The 13,642-nt window shown below is 42.2% G+C and overlaps 2 protein-coding genes across 4 annotated transcripts in view; one reads left to right on the top strand and one right to left on the bottom strand.

The window, feature by feature from the left end:
- Positions 1–13,642, top strand: part of iqgap2 (IQ motif containing GTPase activating protein 2) — a 73,248-nt gene that overhangs the window by 41,799 nt on the left and 17,807 nt on the right. Inside the window, exons 9-15 of the mRNA XM_052461677.1 lie at positions 1,537–1,624; positions 1,955–2,112; positions 2,895–2,982; positions 3,119–3,282; positions 3,539–3,699; positions 7,910–8,034; positions 8,499–8,662. Coding sequence (XP_052317637.1) covers positions 1,537–1,624; positions 1,955–2,112; positions 2,895–2,982; positions 3,119–3,282; positions 3,539–3,699; positions 7,910–8,034; positions 8,499–8,662 — 948 coding nt within the window. The remainder of the gene's footprint in view (positions 1–1,536; positions 1,625–1,954; positions 2,113–2,894; positions 2,983–3,118; positions 3,283–3,538; positions 3,700–7,909; positions 8,035–8,498; positions 8,663–13,642) is intronic.
- LOC118393327 (proteinase-activated receptor 3-like) lies at positions 5,328–13,357 on the bottom strand. 3 transcript variants are annotated; one of them, XM_052461676.1, is made up of 4 exons: positions 12,699–13,357; positions 11,481–12,289; positions 6,643–6,722; positions 5,328–6,554 (listed from the first exon to the last, which is right to left on the bottom strand). In XM_052461676.1, coding segments are annotated over exons 1-4 (978 nt in total). In that variant the 5' UTR covers positions 12,787–13,357; the 3' UTR covers positions 5,328–6,553. The 3 variants fall into 3 exon arrangements, with proteins under 3 accessions (XP_052317636.1, XP_052317635.1, XP_035641799.1); XM_052461675.1 differs by having other exon boundaries at positions 5,328–6,722; XM_035785906.2 differs by lacking the exons at positions 5,328–6,554; positions 6,643–6,722 and having other exon boundaries at positions 10,165–12,289; positions 12,699–13,348.

The raw sequence follows: 13,642 nt of genomic DNA on the forward strand, positions 1-13,642 counted from the left end.
AATTGCCTTTTTGTTTTTCATTTTAGTTAAAGTAGTGCCATATTGTTAATTTATAAAGTGAAAAAAGTTTGGTTTTGAATTAGACCATTTGCATTTGTGAATATGAAATGTACCTAGTGTTATTTGCAGTTGGAATTAAATATACTATATCATTATCTATGTCAGAATTTCTGAAATGAATCATATCAAAACCATTAAATAGTACAACCTGTCCTTTTTTTTTTTTTTTTTTTTTTTTGTAACAAATTCTGTATGTCAATCCCAAAAATTCAACTATAAACACAGGCAAAAAACAAATGCAAAATGGTCTTCTCCATTCCACAGAAATCACAGTTATAGTCAATATTTAGCTTGAATCTTTCCAAAACATGTTTCACAGGATAAATTCTATGTAACATTTTAAATGAAACTTCCTTTACTGATATAATATTTTTTAGTAATTTTCCATGCTTTCCCCCACTGTATATCACCATAGATATTTGACCAAAATAATCTTGCTGATGGAATTGTAGTATCACAAACAATATTCCTAATCTGTTTATTACTACATTTGCCTTTGATGTTAATATTGCCGATTTCGTATATTTTCATATAAATCTATGTTACTTACATCAACAACAGATACATTTAAAAGATACAACCCCCCTTGGAATCGCATCAAAAACAATTGCATATTCTTTTGGGGTTATTGGAATTTTTAATTTATCAATAAATTCCCCATATATGAGTAGATATCCATCCTCATTCAGTAACTGACCAACCAAAATCATTTTATTCTCAAACCAGTTACGAGAAAAAAAAGAGACTTATTTTTAAATCGTATATCTTTGCTGTTCCATATAAAGTATCTGTGAGGGTAAAAATTGTGTTTATACGCTAACAGCCAAGCAAAAATTGCCTGCTTATGGAATTTGGCAAACTACTGGGATTTTATCATCAATCAAAATTACATGGAAGCAAAAGTTCTAAACCACCTGAAACACTTGCCATGACATTCCAGTGACTGCAGCGTCAGCTGAACTCCCACTACAGCACTAGTCTTCCCACACCAACTGGCATCTCTCCTCCCATACTCCTCACTAACTCTGTGTAAACATTTAACCCACTGTGTTAAATTACACATTTCTTCAGCAAAGACATGAAATCTGAAGTTAATATGATGTCCAGATTATCAACTATTTTAGCATGACAGATTTAGTTTCAATATGCACAACATTTAAAAAAGCTTGAAGGGATAGTGCAATATTCTTTCTACTTGACCAGAGACCGATGAACTCATGGATACCATTTTTATATCTTTGCGTGCAGTTTGAAGGAAGTTGAAAGTAGTGTTGTGAGCCATTGCTAACTAGTATTTGAGCAATGACTGGAAGTCTACCGATATAGCTAGCATGCAAAAAAAATGGTATCCATGAGTTCATCTGACTCTGGTTAAGTAGAAAACGGCTTGGTTGCCAGAATCTCGTGTTATCCTTTTTAAGAATGTACGTTTATAGTCCGTCTAAGACTATGCTTTTCTCTTGTCTCCCTGTTCAGCGCTCATCTGTAGCCACAGAGGAGAGAGATGTTTATGAGGAGCTGCTGACCCAGCAGGAGATCCAGAGCTGCATTGACCTTGTTAACAGTAACTACAGTTCCTGTCTTATGACCTCAGCTCTATAATGAGCATCTCTAGGATAGGCCTTGAGCAGGGGTGTGAAACTCAAATTCTGTAGGGGTGTGTGTCTGCTGCTTTTTCTTATTTCTTCTCATTTTGTGACTAATTAGAGCTGCATTAGAGACTTAGACAACTAGGTGAGAGGAGTTTCTAACTAATCAATGACCTTCATCAAGTACAAGGGAGGAGTGAAATTCCGCAGACTCTCGGGCCTCCACACATGGTCTATAGGTAGTATCGGGGGGGTTTGGCCAGTGTCTCCATCCAACCCCTGCTCCCTCCTGTCTGTCTCTCCAGCCCAGGTGGCGGTGCAGCAGGTGAACCAGGCCATCTCTGCCCAGGACGAGGCTGCTCTGCTGGCTGGGCTCAGGATGCCCGCTCTGGGAATGCTGGGGGTCCAGGAGGCAAACTCCCACTGGTACCTGGAGCACTTAACCTCCTACTGCGAAGTCAAGGCTCAGGTCAGTAAGGCCCAGTGGTGAAAAAAGTACTCAATTGTCATACTTGAGTAAAAGTAAAGATACCTTGATATAAAATGACTCAAGTGAAAGTCACCCAGTAAAATACTACTTAAGTATATTTAAAACCAAATACTTTTTTACTTTTACTCAAGTATCAAAAGTAAAAGTATTAAATATTTCAAGTTCCTTACATTAAAGCAAACCAGACGGCACAATTGTATTTTGATTTTTTTTATTGAAGGATAGCCAGGGCACACTCCAACACTCAGACATCATTTACAAATGGAGTGTTTTTATGTTTAGTGAATCTGCCAGATCAGACACCAGGGATGTTCTCTTGATAAGTGTGTGAATTGGACCATTTTCCTGTCAAAATGTAACGAGTACTTTTGGGTGTCAGGGACAATGTATAGAGTAAAAAGTACGTCATTTTCTTTAGGAATGTAGTGAAGTAAATGTTGCCAAAAATATAAATAGTAAAATACATACCCCAAAAAACGACTTAGTAGTACTTTAAACTATTTTGTACTGAAGTACTTTACACCACTGGTAAGGCCAGTGGTCAAAGTAGTGGATGCATGTCTAGTAGGTTTTTACAGGTGTTGGGATATAAGGTGTCCTGTCAAAAGGAGAATACTAACACACTGTGTGGATGTGTTTTTGCCTTCAACAGCCCCAGACTTTATTTGTTGATTAAAGTTGTGTTAGTGTTACAGAACCAGGGTTTTTCTATTAAATTGAACTTGTCACCCAAACACTTTCTCCTTGGACCTCAGGATGCTGGAGGTGCAATGATGCTGCAGAGGGAGGAGATTCAGAGGGTGGTCAGCTCCACTAACGACTTTGCTGAGGCAGAGAAACGAAGTAAGTCATTTATATGTATCATTCCAGTAATTTATATGAATTACATCAGAATAAATGTGTTTGTATTTATAGGTTGAAAATCTTTTGCCATCTGCATTATAAGAAGATTGATGAGTATGATGGGTTTCCTGTTCAGAACTGGAGGCCATTGTAGCGATCAACGCAGCCATTCGTCATGGCATAGCAGCAGAGACGGTGGAGGAGCTGATGAACCCAGAGGCCCAGCTTCCTATTGTCTACCAGACAGCTGCCAACCTCTACCAGACCGAACTGTTCAGCCTGCAGATACAGGGGGCAAAGGTGACGAACGCATGCAGGCATTCACACACTAACACACACACACACACACACACACACACACACACACACATTTGAGTTGAAATTACACTTTTCTATTTTAAGCTATCATATTAACTTGTACAGTTGTGAACTGGTGCTAGTTGGCACAACAAAGTAGTAATATATTTCTCTAGCTTGGTTCGCCAGTGTGCAGAAAGTTGTGTGTCTGTCCAGGTGTATATGGTCACTGAGCCTTCCATCTGATTGCATTGAGCAGGTAGGACTGGGGCATGAAGAGCTGTGTGTGGCAGTAGAGATGCTGTCTGCGGTGGCCGTGCTCAACGAGGTCCTGGACACCAAGGACCCCCAGGCTGTTACTGAACAGCTGACGGACTCTCCTCTGGGCTTCAGCAACATGGATCAGGACAACCTGCACAGGTAGCCAACACCACAACCTGCACAGGTAGCCAACACCACAACCTGCACAGGTAGCCAACACCACAACTATCTGACATATCACAGGTAACACCACAACTATCTACCCTTTTGTTCCTCTAGAGCAGGGGTCTCCAACCTTTTCTTGCATGAGAGCTACTTAAATGAAATGTAACTCATCTGAAGTTACTAATTGTTTTTCTAGCTTGCTTATCTTCTCCCCTGCAACACTTTACAGGTCCTTGGTGTTATTAGGTTCTGATAAACCAAGTTAAAAACTCAAATGGACAACTAGAAAAAGCTCAAAACAAGTTTATTCACCCACTGGGTTAAACAGCTGAAAAGACAGACATGTTTCCACAAGTACATATATTTATACCCGCTACTGGGCAGAGTCAACTCCTTGCACATCTAGACAGCCAATACATCTCTTGCTAGGCATGAACTTAAGTGGTTCCTCTCGTTGGTGTAGTCATGGCCCTGTCTCCTGTGTGTGTATGTCATAAGACTGTTCCTTCTCAATTCATCTGACCTGACTTGGTTAGGTTTACTAACACAGGCCGTATTCAACGGGTGTTGAGCATTTGTAAATTCATCAAATTCATGCGCTCTGGCACACTCAGGCGAGAGTGCTCTGAAATCGGATTAGATAGTGTTGTGACTTTACTTCCATTAATCTGATGACTTATTTATTTAATCCATTAACTTTGTTTAATTGTTACCCAATTTTAAATTAGTCATGTACAATTAACATTAGTATTTGGGGCACCAAAGAAGAATTTGTTTAGAGTTACCAATTCCCGAATTAAACTCTCAGGTCTTTATCTATTTCATCGATAAACAGTCATCTTATTAATTAATTATTAATGACCTCTTATCAAATCATCATTCTGACCACTCGTAACCTTCTTGGATCTGCAAAAACCCCAGTCTAGCTCATTATTCAGTACTACACAAATTGTGTTCATTATTAATTTACTAGCTAAATAAATTATAACACAGAATAAACATAGTCTCATGTAAAGGGTGTAAGGTCCCTAATGGACTGACAAAATATGACTGCTTATTACACAGATGGGGAGGGGGATAAAGAGGGAGACAGAGAAAAAGGAACACATTCTATAACTATTCTCCCATAAACTTCAAACTTTGCTCACGAACCACCGCCCGTTTGGAATAAGAGATCGTTAATAATATTATGTGTGAAATGCCTTCGTTCGTCATATCTCTCGGTGGGAACAAGCCTTCTCGGGAAGTTATAATAATAATATATGCCATTTAGCAGACGCTTTTATCCAAAGCGACTTACAGTCATGTGTGCATACATTCTACGTATGGGTGGTCCCGGGGATCGAACCCACTACCCTGGCGTTACAAGCGCCATGCTCTACCAACTGAGCTACAGAAGGACCGGCCTTCCATCTGTATGGCTCTGATTGTCTGCAAGGGGTCTCCCCTTTCCTGTCTTCTACTGTTGTTCACTCTGGAAGAAAGCTCGCCGACGGTTCCGATTGGTGATGAGCGTCGTAGGATAGTCTCACTTAGATTCGCTTTTCGTGATCTGACTTAAGACAGCTAATCAGCTGTACAAGTGATTGTCTAAGGTGAGTTTCTCGCCTCTTCCATTCAGGATTCGAACCACGATTGACATGAGCTGCTGCTTTTCGTCTCTCTGGTCCAAAGGATGGTGTTAATTTCTTCACCTCGTGTTGAGGTTCAAAGTTTCAACCATTTCCAACATGAAGATACCAGCCTCACGTTTCCTGGTTTAAGGGTTGATTCCTCTTCCAATCCTTTACGCACTCTTGGTCAAAAGGGGCGTTCTGTCATACTGACAAGCTCTCTGACGGGGCCTGGCTATTTAATGTGCAAAACATCAAAAACTATCATTAGAAAACTAAAATCACATTCCTAAACACACAGCTTCAATACTTTTCATATTGTATTCACAACATATTGGGTACAAACTTGACAGATAAAGGGGGTATCCTTTCCAAGTTACAGTATTTGGTCCTTACAGTTTTTAATAACATCACAAAATAAAAAACTATGTGACATTAGTTTTCCATAGTTCCCCACTGACCACTTCCCACATTATGTTAAATATATGGTTGCACATTTTTGGGACTATTCAGAGGTGGAAACTTTCCGTGGGAATTAATGGGAATATATATGCAAATTAATACATAAAGTTGTTTTTTTGCATTGGATTTATTTACCATATCATATGGAGACAGAAACATAAACCTTTTACCTGATCATAAGTAGACATAATTGCAAATTATTAAATCCTTCCAATGGAAATGTGGGAAAAAAACACACAAAAAAACAATTTAGTTACTAATTGAACTTTAATTAGTTGACTTCACATGGGATGATTTCACTGAACAACAAAGGAAAGGGAATATTGAGTGATCCCCAATGATCCTTCGTATCTCCCCCCAAAATATTCAATATATATCTGGAAAATGATAGTCTAGAAACTAAAGCTTTGGTTGTCTTCCTCTCAGGCTTCCATGTCTTCTCTCTGGACCTCCTCAATGCCCACCTCTTGAACATCATACTCTGAGGCCTCATCTTCACTGTCACTTTCCAACCTTGTTGAGGAGGATGGCCCCTTGTCAGGCTCAAAAAACCCAATTTTTTCCCCCAGGTGGCCACCAATTTTCCAACCCTTGTATTGGTCAGCCTGTTATGTGCTTTGGTGTGTGTGTTCCCATACAAGGACCAGTTGCACTCTGAGGCAGCTGATGTTGGTGGGATTTGGAGGATGGAGGCAACAAAGGAAAGAGCCTCAGATGCACAAAGTCCCTTCCACCAGGTGGACGATGAGATATGTTGGATTTCTTCTCTTAGATCTGCAAGCAGAGTTTGAACATCAGACAGGATGGCATTGTCTCCCTCAATCCGTGCAATGGCTACTGCTATAGGTTTCAGGCTGCTTACCACTCTCTCCCAAAATACATAATCCAGGAGGATCCTCTTGATGGGGCTGTCCATATTGGCAGACTGTGATATTGCCATTTCTAGGAGAGACATGGTAGCAAAAACTTTAAAAAACTAAAAACTAAATGATTTAAACACACTTTGCTGTAGGCTACTATTTACTAGTTAAAAAAATATCATGTATGTCATGTAAAATATATTCACCACACCCAGTATTGTAATCAAAACTTACCAGAAGGCATGTAACCCTTGGCTTAGACGGTGTAGTAGTGTGGGCTCAATAGCAATTTAAAATGATGGGAGGGCAATGTGATGGGGAGCAAAAAGAATAAACTTGACCTATGCCACAAGACCTAGAATTGTTTTATGTATCATTAGCGTGTATGTAAATAATAATTACATTCAAATGACTCTTCAGTGAAGTTGTGATGCGCGAGATATGCCTAGTTTCCTGAAAGAAATAGACAACTTTAACCCTATAAAATCTGTTTAGTATTTTCCCAAATGTTGTTTTTGCGGCTGAATTTTTCCGAGTTTTGGATTTGTTTTTTATTTTTCACAAACAAAATATAAATAATTATTGGAGAACCAATGAAATTGGATGATCTGAGTCCATGTCAATGCTTAAATCGCATCAAAAGAACATTTTTAAGTCCTGGGAAAAAGCGAACACATTTTTGAGTGTAATTCCCCTTTTAATTGCGGATCTAGAGAGAGAGCAATGTGTCAGTCTAGCAATGTTTCTGTACTGTTGCACATGCTGAGTTTGCTAAAGTGGCAATATTGCTTGAAATTAATTGACAGATGTTACGCTTAGCTTTTTAAGCCAATAGTGGCTAACCAGGGGTGGGATAATGTCAAGATGGCTTTGATTTGATAGTAGTTGGAAGCTTGTGGTGTCTGGTACTTGTGAGATTTGTTCATGAAAGTTTGCGGCGGAACTCATGAAAAAAGCATGTACTTTCAGAAATGCTTGGTCAACTACTGGTAACTCGCAATTTACCTGTTGGAGTCCCCTGCTCCAGAGAGAGAACTCCACACACACACACACACACACACACACACACACCACACACACCACACACACACACACACACACACACACACACACACACACACACACACACACACACACACACACACACACACACACACACACACACACACAGGTAACAACTAGAAGAAGAAACGTCTGTCTGCCTAATGTGTAACCTAGCCTGGCCCTGCCCCTTCCCCCACTCTGTCCCCCTCTCCCTCTGTCTCTCAGGTATGCAGACACTCTAATCAGTCTCCGAGCAGAGAGCCTGTCCCAAGGCCTGGAGTTTCTCACCTGGAACGATGTTCAGAAGACCATCGACACTGTCAACCTACAGGTCCACGAAGAACACGAGCGTAAGTCAAGTCCTCGAACGGTCTCGACACTGACTACATCCCAAATGCCACCCTATTTAGTTAACTACTTTTGAGCAGGGCCCATAGCGCTCTGGTCAAAGTAGTGCACTAATTAGGGAATAGGGTGCCATTTGGAATGTAGACAATGTCTCCCAAGTCAAACCATTCACTAAGTTGAGAGAAAAGTTAGCAGTGAAATAAATACAGTCTAAATAATAATACAATGTTTTATTGTCACGTACACTGGATAGGTGCAGAAGATGTGTTGTTTTACAGGGTTAGCCATACAGTAGTAGTACGGCGCCCCTGGAGCCAATTAGGATTAAGTACGTTGTTCAAGGGCTCATCGATGATGAAGTAGTCCTGAGATCAGTATCATTAGGGCTGTTTCCCTGCTGCTTGGTGTGGTTCAACTCCCCCTGACTGTGTCATTACACGTGCTGTCTGTCTCAACTCCCCTCCAGGTATTATTGCTATAGCTGAGATCAACGAGGCGCTGAGCTCTGGGGATCCTGAACAGACCCTCTCTGCTCTGCTCCTGCCCACGGCCAAACTGCAGGGGGTAAACCCAGCAACAGCGAAACACTACCATGACGTCCTGCAGAACACCAAGCTACTCATCTGTAAGGTACTGGACTGTCAGCTATTATGAGATCCTATAGATATCTTCCCTCGAGCAGAGAAGCCTCCATCTTAATACATGTCATGTACAGAGAAGGCTAGTACCCAGAGGCTGGGGATCACAGCTGTTGATCAGATCTAGGTTACAGATCCAGGCTACAGATCTAGGTTGCCATATTTCGAATATAGTGCATTACTTTTGACTAGCGCCCAGTGTTCTTGTCAAAAGTAGTGCGATATATATGCCACTTGGAATGACTGTAGATCTGTAACCTAGATCTTTAACCTAGACCTAATAAGGCGTTTAGTTGAGAAGGCTAGGGACAGTGACTGAGAGATGAATGAGATGTTCAGTGATTAATGGGAGCATGTTCAAGGGTCTGTCTGGAGTCTGTCTGGAGTCAAGAACATCATCGGAATGAACCTGCCCTCACCTTTATTTAAACCTCTGCTTATTCTGTGACATGTACTGTATCCACCCCAATGGTGGAATCAGCTTCTCCCTGAAGCTAGGACAGCGGAGTCCCTGCCCATCTACCGAAAACACCTGAAGCCCTACCTCTTCAGACTATCTTAAATAATCCCACAGCTCCCCCACCTAAAAATGTAATCAAATAAATAAATAGTGTGTGTGTATATAATATGTATTAACGTTCAAAAGTTTGGGGTCACTTTGAACTGTCCTTGTTTTTAAGGCACTGCATCACAGTGCCACCAAAGATTCTGGGTTCGAGCCCAGGCTCTGTCTCGGCCGACCGCGACCGGGAGGTCCATGGGGCGACGCATAATTGGCCCAGTGTCGTCCGGGAGGGTTTGGCCGGCAGGGATATCCTTGTCTAGCAACTCCTGTGGCGGGCCGGGCGCAGTGCACGCTGACCAGGTCGACAGGTGTACAGTGTTTCCTCCGACACATTGGTGCGGCTGGCCTCCGGGTTGGATGTGTGTTGTGTCAAGAAGCAGTGCAGCTTGGTTGGGTTGTGTATCGGAGGACGCATGACTTTCAACCTTCGTTTCTCACGAGCCCGTACGGGAGTTGTAGTGATGAGACAAGATAGTAGCTACTAACAATTGGATACTACGAAATTGGGGTGAAAAAGGGGTAAAATAAAAAAATAAATAAAGAAGAAAAAAACTGAATATCTCGTACAACGCTGTGTACTACTCCCTTCACAGAACAGTGTAAACTGGCTCTAACCAGAATAGAAAGAGGAGTGGGAGGCCCCGGTGTACAACTGAGCAAGAGGACAAGTACATTAGTGTCAAGTTTGAGAAACAGATGCCTCAAGTCCTCAACTGGCAGCTTCATTAAATAGTACCTGCAAATCACCAGTCTCAACGTCAACAGTGAAGAGGAGACTCCGAGATGCTGGCCTTCACATTTAAAAATAGCCTGTCGTGAACGAACACTCTCACTTGACTTTTTTCCCTCTAGCACTGACTTTTCTACTACTGCTACTAAAATTGAGGTAAAGTGTACTTACTAAGACTGAGATATGTAGTTTCTCAGTCTTAGTATGTAGTTTCCCACCTAGCTATTTTAAGATGAATGCACTAACTTTAACTCTAAGTTGTTTTGGATAAGAGTGTTTGTTAAATGACTAAAATGAAAGGAGTGTGCAGTCTACACCTTTCAATGTGGGCAATAAAATATACGGAATTAAAATGGGAATGAGCTAATAAATGAATGTATGGTAATACCTCATTTGTATTGCAAGGGTTTTATATTTACAAATTGTCCTTGTGAACAAATCAAAACAGTACATAATGATAACTTTGAAGTAAGCATGTCTTTCCTTGGCTGAGATAATGAGTGGGCTGGACATGCCGAAACAGTCTGGTTTCTCAACATTGTCTCTGGGAGAATTGTTTTTGTCGTCACTGTTGCCGTCGGCTGGTTTTTCAGGACATCCTTACTGATACTGTACACAAATGAAAACATTTGCTAAACCGTCAACTTAGTAGCTCTGATAGTATCCCACAGGGGAGAACGCATAGCATAATATTGTGTTCTGATTTCAAGCAGAGCTGTTTCCTGTTCACTTGTTTACAGCGTGTAGTTCCAGGCGGCTTTCCTGCCTCTTCATTTTCAGTAGTTTGCTTGTTCATGCTCTGGGCTCCCCCACTGTGCTCTGACAATGGAAGATACTGTACATCTGTATCCCATCAGTAAATAGCCCACCCAATCTACCTACAATCTACCTACCTCATCTGCATATTGTTTTGATTTACTTTTCTGCTCTTTTGCACACCAGTATTTCTACTTGCACATCATCATCTGCACATCTATCACTCCATTGTTAATTTGCTAAACTGTAATTACTTCGCTACTATGGCCTATTTATTTCCTTACCACCTCTCGCCATTTGCACACACATTTTTTTATTCTTTCTATTGTGTTATTGACTGTACGCTTGTTTATTCCATGTGTAACTCTGTTTGTGTCGCACTGCTTTGCTTTATCTTGGCCAGGTCGCAGTTGTAAATGAGAACTTGTTCTCAACTAGCTTACCTGGTTAAATAAAGCTGAAATATATATATATTTTTTAAATACAGTGGGCACATACACACAGTCTCTACACCAGAACAGGTGTCTGCTGTGTCTTCCTGAGAGAGGCGAAGCGCAGTTTGGAGGCGGTTGTCCTGGACATGAGAATACACAGGAAGGGGTCCAGACAGCTGTGGAAGCAGCACAGACACACTGTAGCGCTGGAGTACACATACAGCCCGTCCTCTCCACTGGTGGACAGCCTCACGTAATGGGCGAAATGGAGGACGCCGCTGGGAGCGAAACACACAGTGAAGATGAGGAAGACCAGTGTACTGACCCTGATGAAGGGTGTCCAGTCAAGGCCCGAGCGACCCAGATGCTGCACCACCGCCACATGGGTCCAGGCACAGACCACAAAGGGCACGAGTAACCCTAAACAGACCAGTGCCAACCTGTAGGGCACCAGCAGTGCGTGGGGGGAGTCCTCCAGGGGCAGTATGTCATGGCAGGTGGTGAATCCCAGACGAGGCAGCAGGAAGCTCTGTCTCACCAGGAGCTCAGGCATCACAGCCACCCCAAACAGGCCCCACACCCCCAGGCTTGCCCCCAGCGCCCAGGCCGTCTTGGGCAGCCGCCTGTATAGGAAGGGCCTCACCACAGCCAGGTACCGCTTGAGGCTGACACAAGCGATGGTGTGGGCAGAGCAGTAGACATTGCCATAGAAACAAGCGGTGACGACACGGCAGGCAGCTTCGCCGAACACCCAGTTGTTTCCATTTAGGTGGTAGTGGACTCGGAGGGCCAGGGAGAGCAGGAGGAGTAGGTCAGAGAGGGCCAGGCTAAGGTAGAGGACAGCCGTGGAGAAAGACCTGGCCCGGAGCCTCAGGAAGGCCAGGATATAAGCGTTGGAGGGGATGCCCACTGCCATGGCCAGGAGGTAGGCTGAGGGGATGAGCCGGGTGCTGAGGAGCCCTGTGGTGTAGGCTACTGCAGGGTCCTCCAGCCTCACATCCAGCCCAGGGGACAGGTGGACCAAGCTGGGGGGCCCAGCCTCAGCCGTACAGTTGGTCTGAACTCTCCTGCCATTGAACGTCCTTGGGTCCAACACAGCTACGGCGGTTATTTTTGTCTTGTTGACTTCCTCCTCTGTGGTGAAATGGGGGTGAAGAACATAGATTTTAATTCCGATGTGAGGTTTTCTATTTTGAATGCAACTATTCCCGTTTGACACACTGTATTGAATGGAAATGTCATTATAATAATATAGATATTTTTTAAGTTAATTGGCTCAAAATGCTGTTTAAAACATGCATGATGTTACACAATTCATACAAGATGTGTGACAACCGTACACTAGTGATTGTGAAGCTGATTTACTGGCAAACATTTAGGCATAACAAGCATGTTGTTGATGGAGGGGAAACAGAACTGGTGAAGCCCTACCAAAATGCAGCTTGACCAAGTGGATGCAAAGTCCCCAATTGTAATATGAAAGGCTTAAGAATGATGTCCTCTCTAAAATCCTATGGAAAAATTTAAAAAGAATATGACTTACCATTGTCCTGGAGAGACAGTCCTACCGTCAGACAGAAGAGAATCCCAGCCAGTGTATTGGTCCGGTCTTTCTCCTGTCTCCTCCACATTGTTGTTATTATTATCCCTGTATAACTCAAAGTCCACTAGTGTTTCTATAGACTTGCTATAGGCTAGTTGTTCATTATCAGGATTAACTAGCCATCTAGATAGCTGGTTCACATGATCAAGCAGGCTACTGTACTGGAAGTCCATTCTACACTGGTGTGAGCATTGGACCGTGAGGCTGTGTGCATAGGGTGTGTGTATACTGTGTGTGTGTTTCCTGTCCAGGCTTGAAACTGAATTCCTGCTCTGCGTCAGACACTATCTACTGATTCAGCCGAGTGGGAGGAGACGGTCCTAATAGTTTACTGTTTGTCATTCCTCAAATAGTTTTGTTTTTTTGTGAACATGTTTCTCAAGTCTTTCAGTTTTCTGTGACTGAAAATATGGCTAATGTAAAATGACTAATATTAGAGTAAAAAGATTAACTCCGGTTATACTAAGTAACAAGATTATCAGCTTGGGTAACATCAAACATACAGTAGGATGATTTCAAAACCAAGCTTCCTGGAACAGTTTCCATGAACCTGCTTTGACCTTCAGTATTCCCCATGAGTCACACACATTTAAATTCCATGTGATCGGAATACAATTTTCAAGTTAGAAAATATGGTAACAAGTTCCTATTTAGCTTTGGTCTGTATGTTATGTTTGTGCTTGTATGAGTCCTTGCTTATCTTATGCACGTCCTAAAGGTATTTATATACTGTTTGGTCAGTGGGGAATTCACTGTTCAAAAGCAGATCCACTTCCTGACATACTAAAGGGGCCTTTTTTCTCTTGGCTTCCTTCCTGCCTTTTGTGTCATTGGGGAGACAACCTCTCTGCTCCCAAAGGTCTCCACAATTAGTCTGAGAAGGA

This window comes from Oncorhynchus keta, chromosome 14 (assembly GCF_023373465.1).
Source record: "Oncorhynchus keta strain PuntledgeMale-10-30-2019 chromosome 14, Oket_V2, whole genome shotgun sequence".
In the NCBI taxonomy this organism is placed as follows: domain Eukaryota; kingdom Metazoa; phylum Chordata; class Actinopteri; order Salmoniformes; family Salmonidae; genus Oncorhynchus; species Oncorhynchus keta.

Coding starts and splice junctions, on each gene's coding strand:
- LOC118393327 (XM_035785906.2), bottom strand. CDS start 12,786: ATGTGGAGGAGACAGGAGAAAGACCGGACCAATACACTGGCTGGGATT. Junction 12,290..12,698: donor ACTGTCTCTCCAGGACAATG/GTAAGTCATATT, acceptor ATTTCACCACAG/AGGAGGAAGTCAACAAGACA.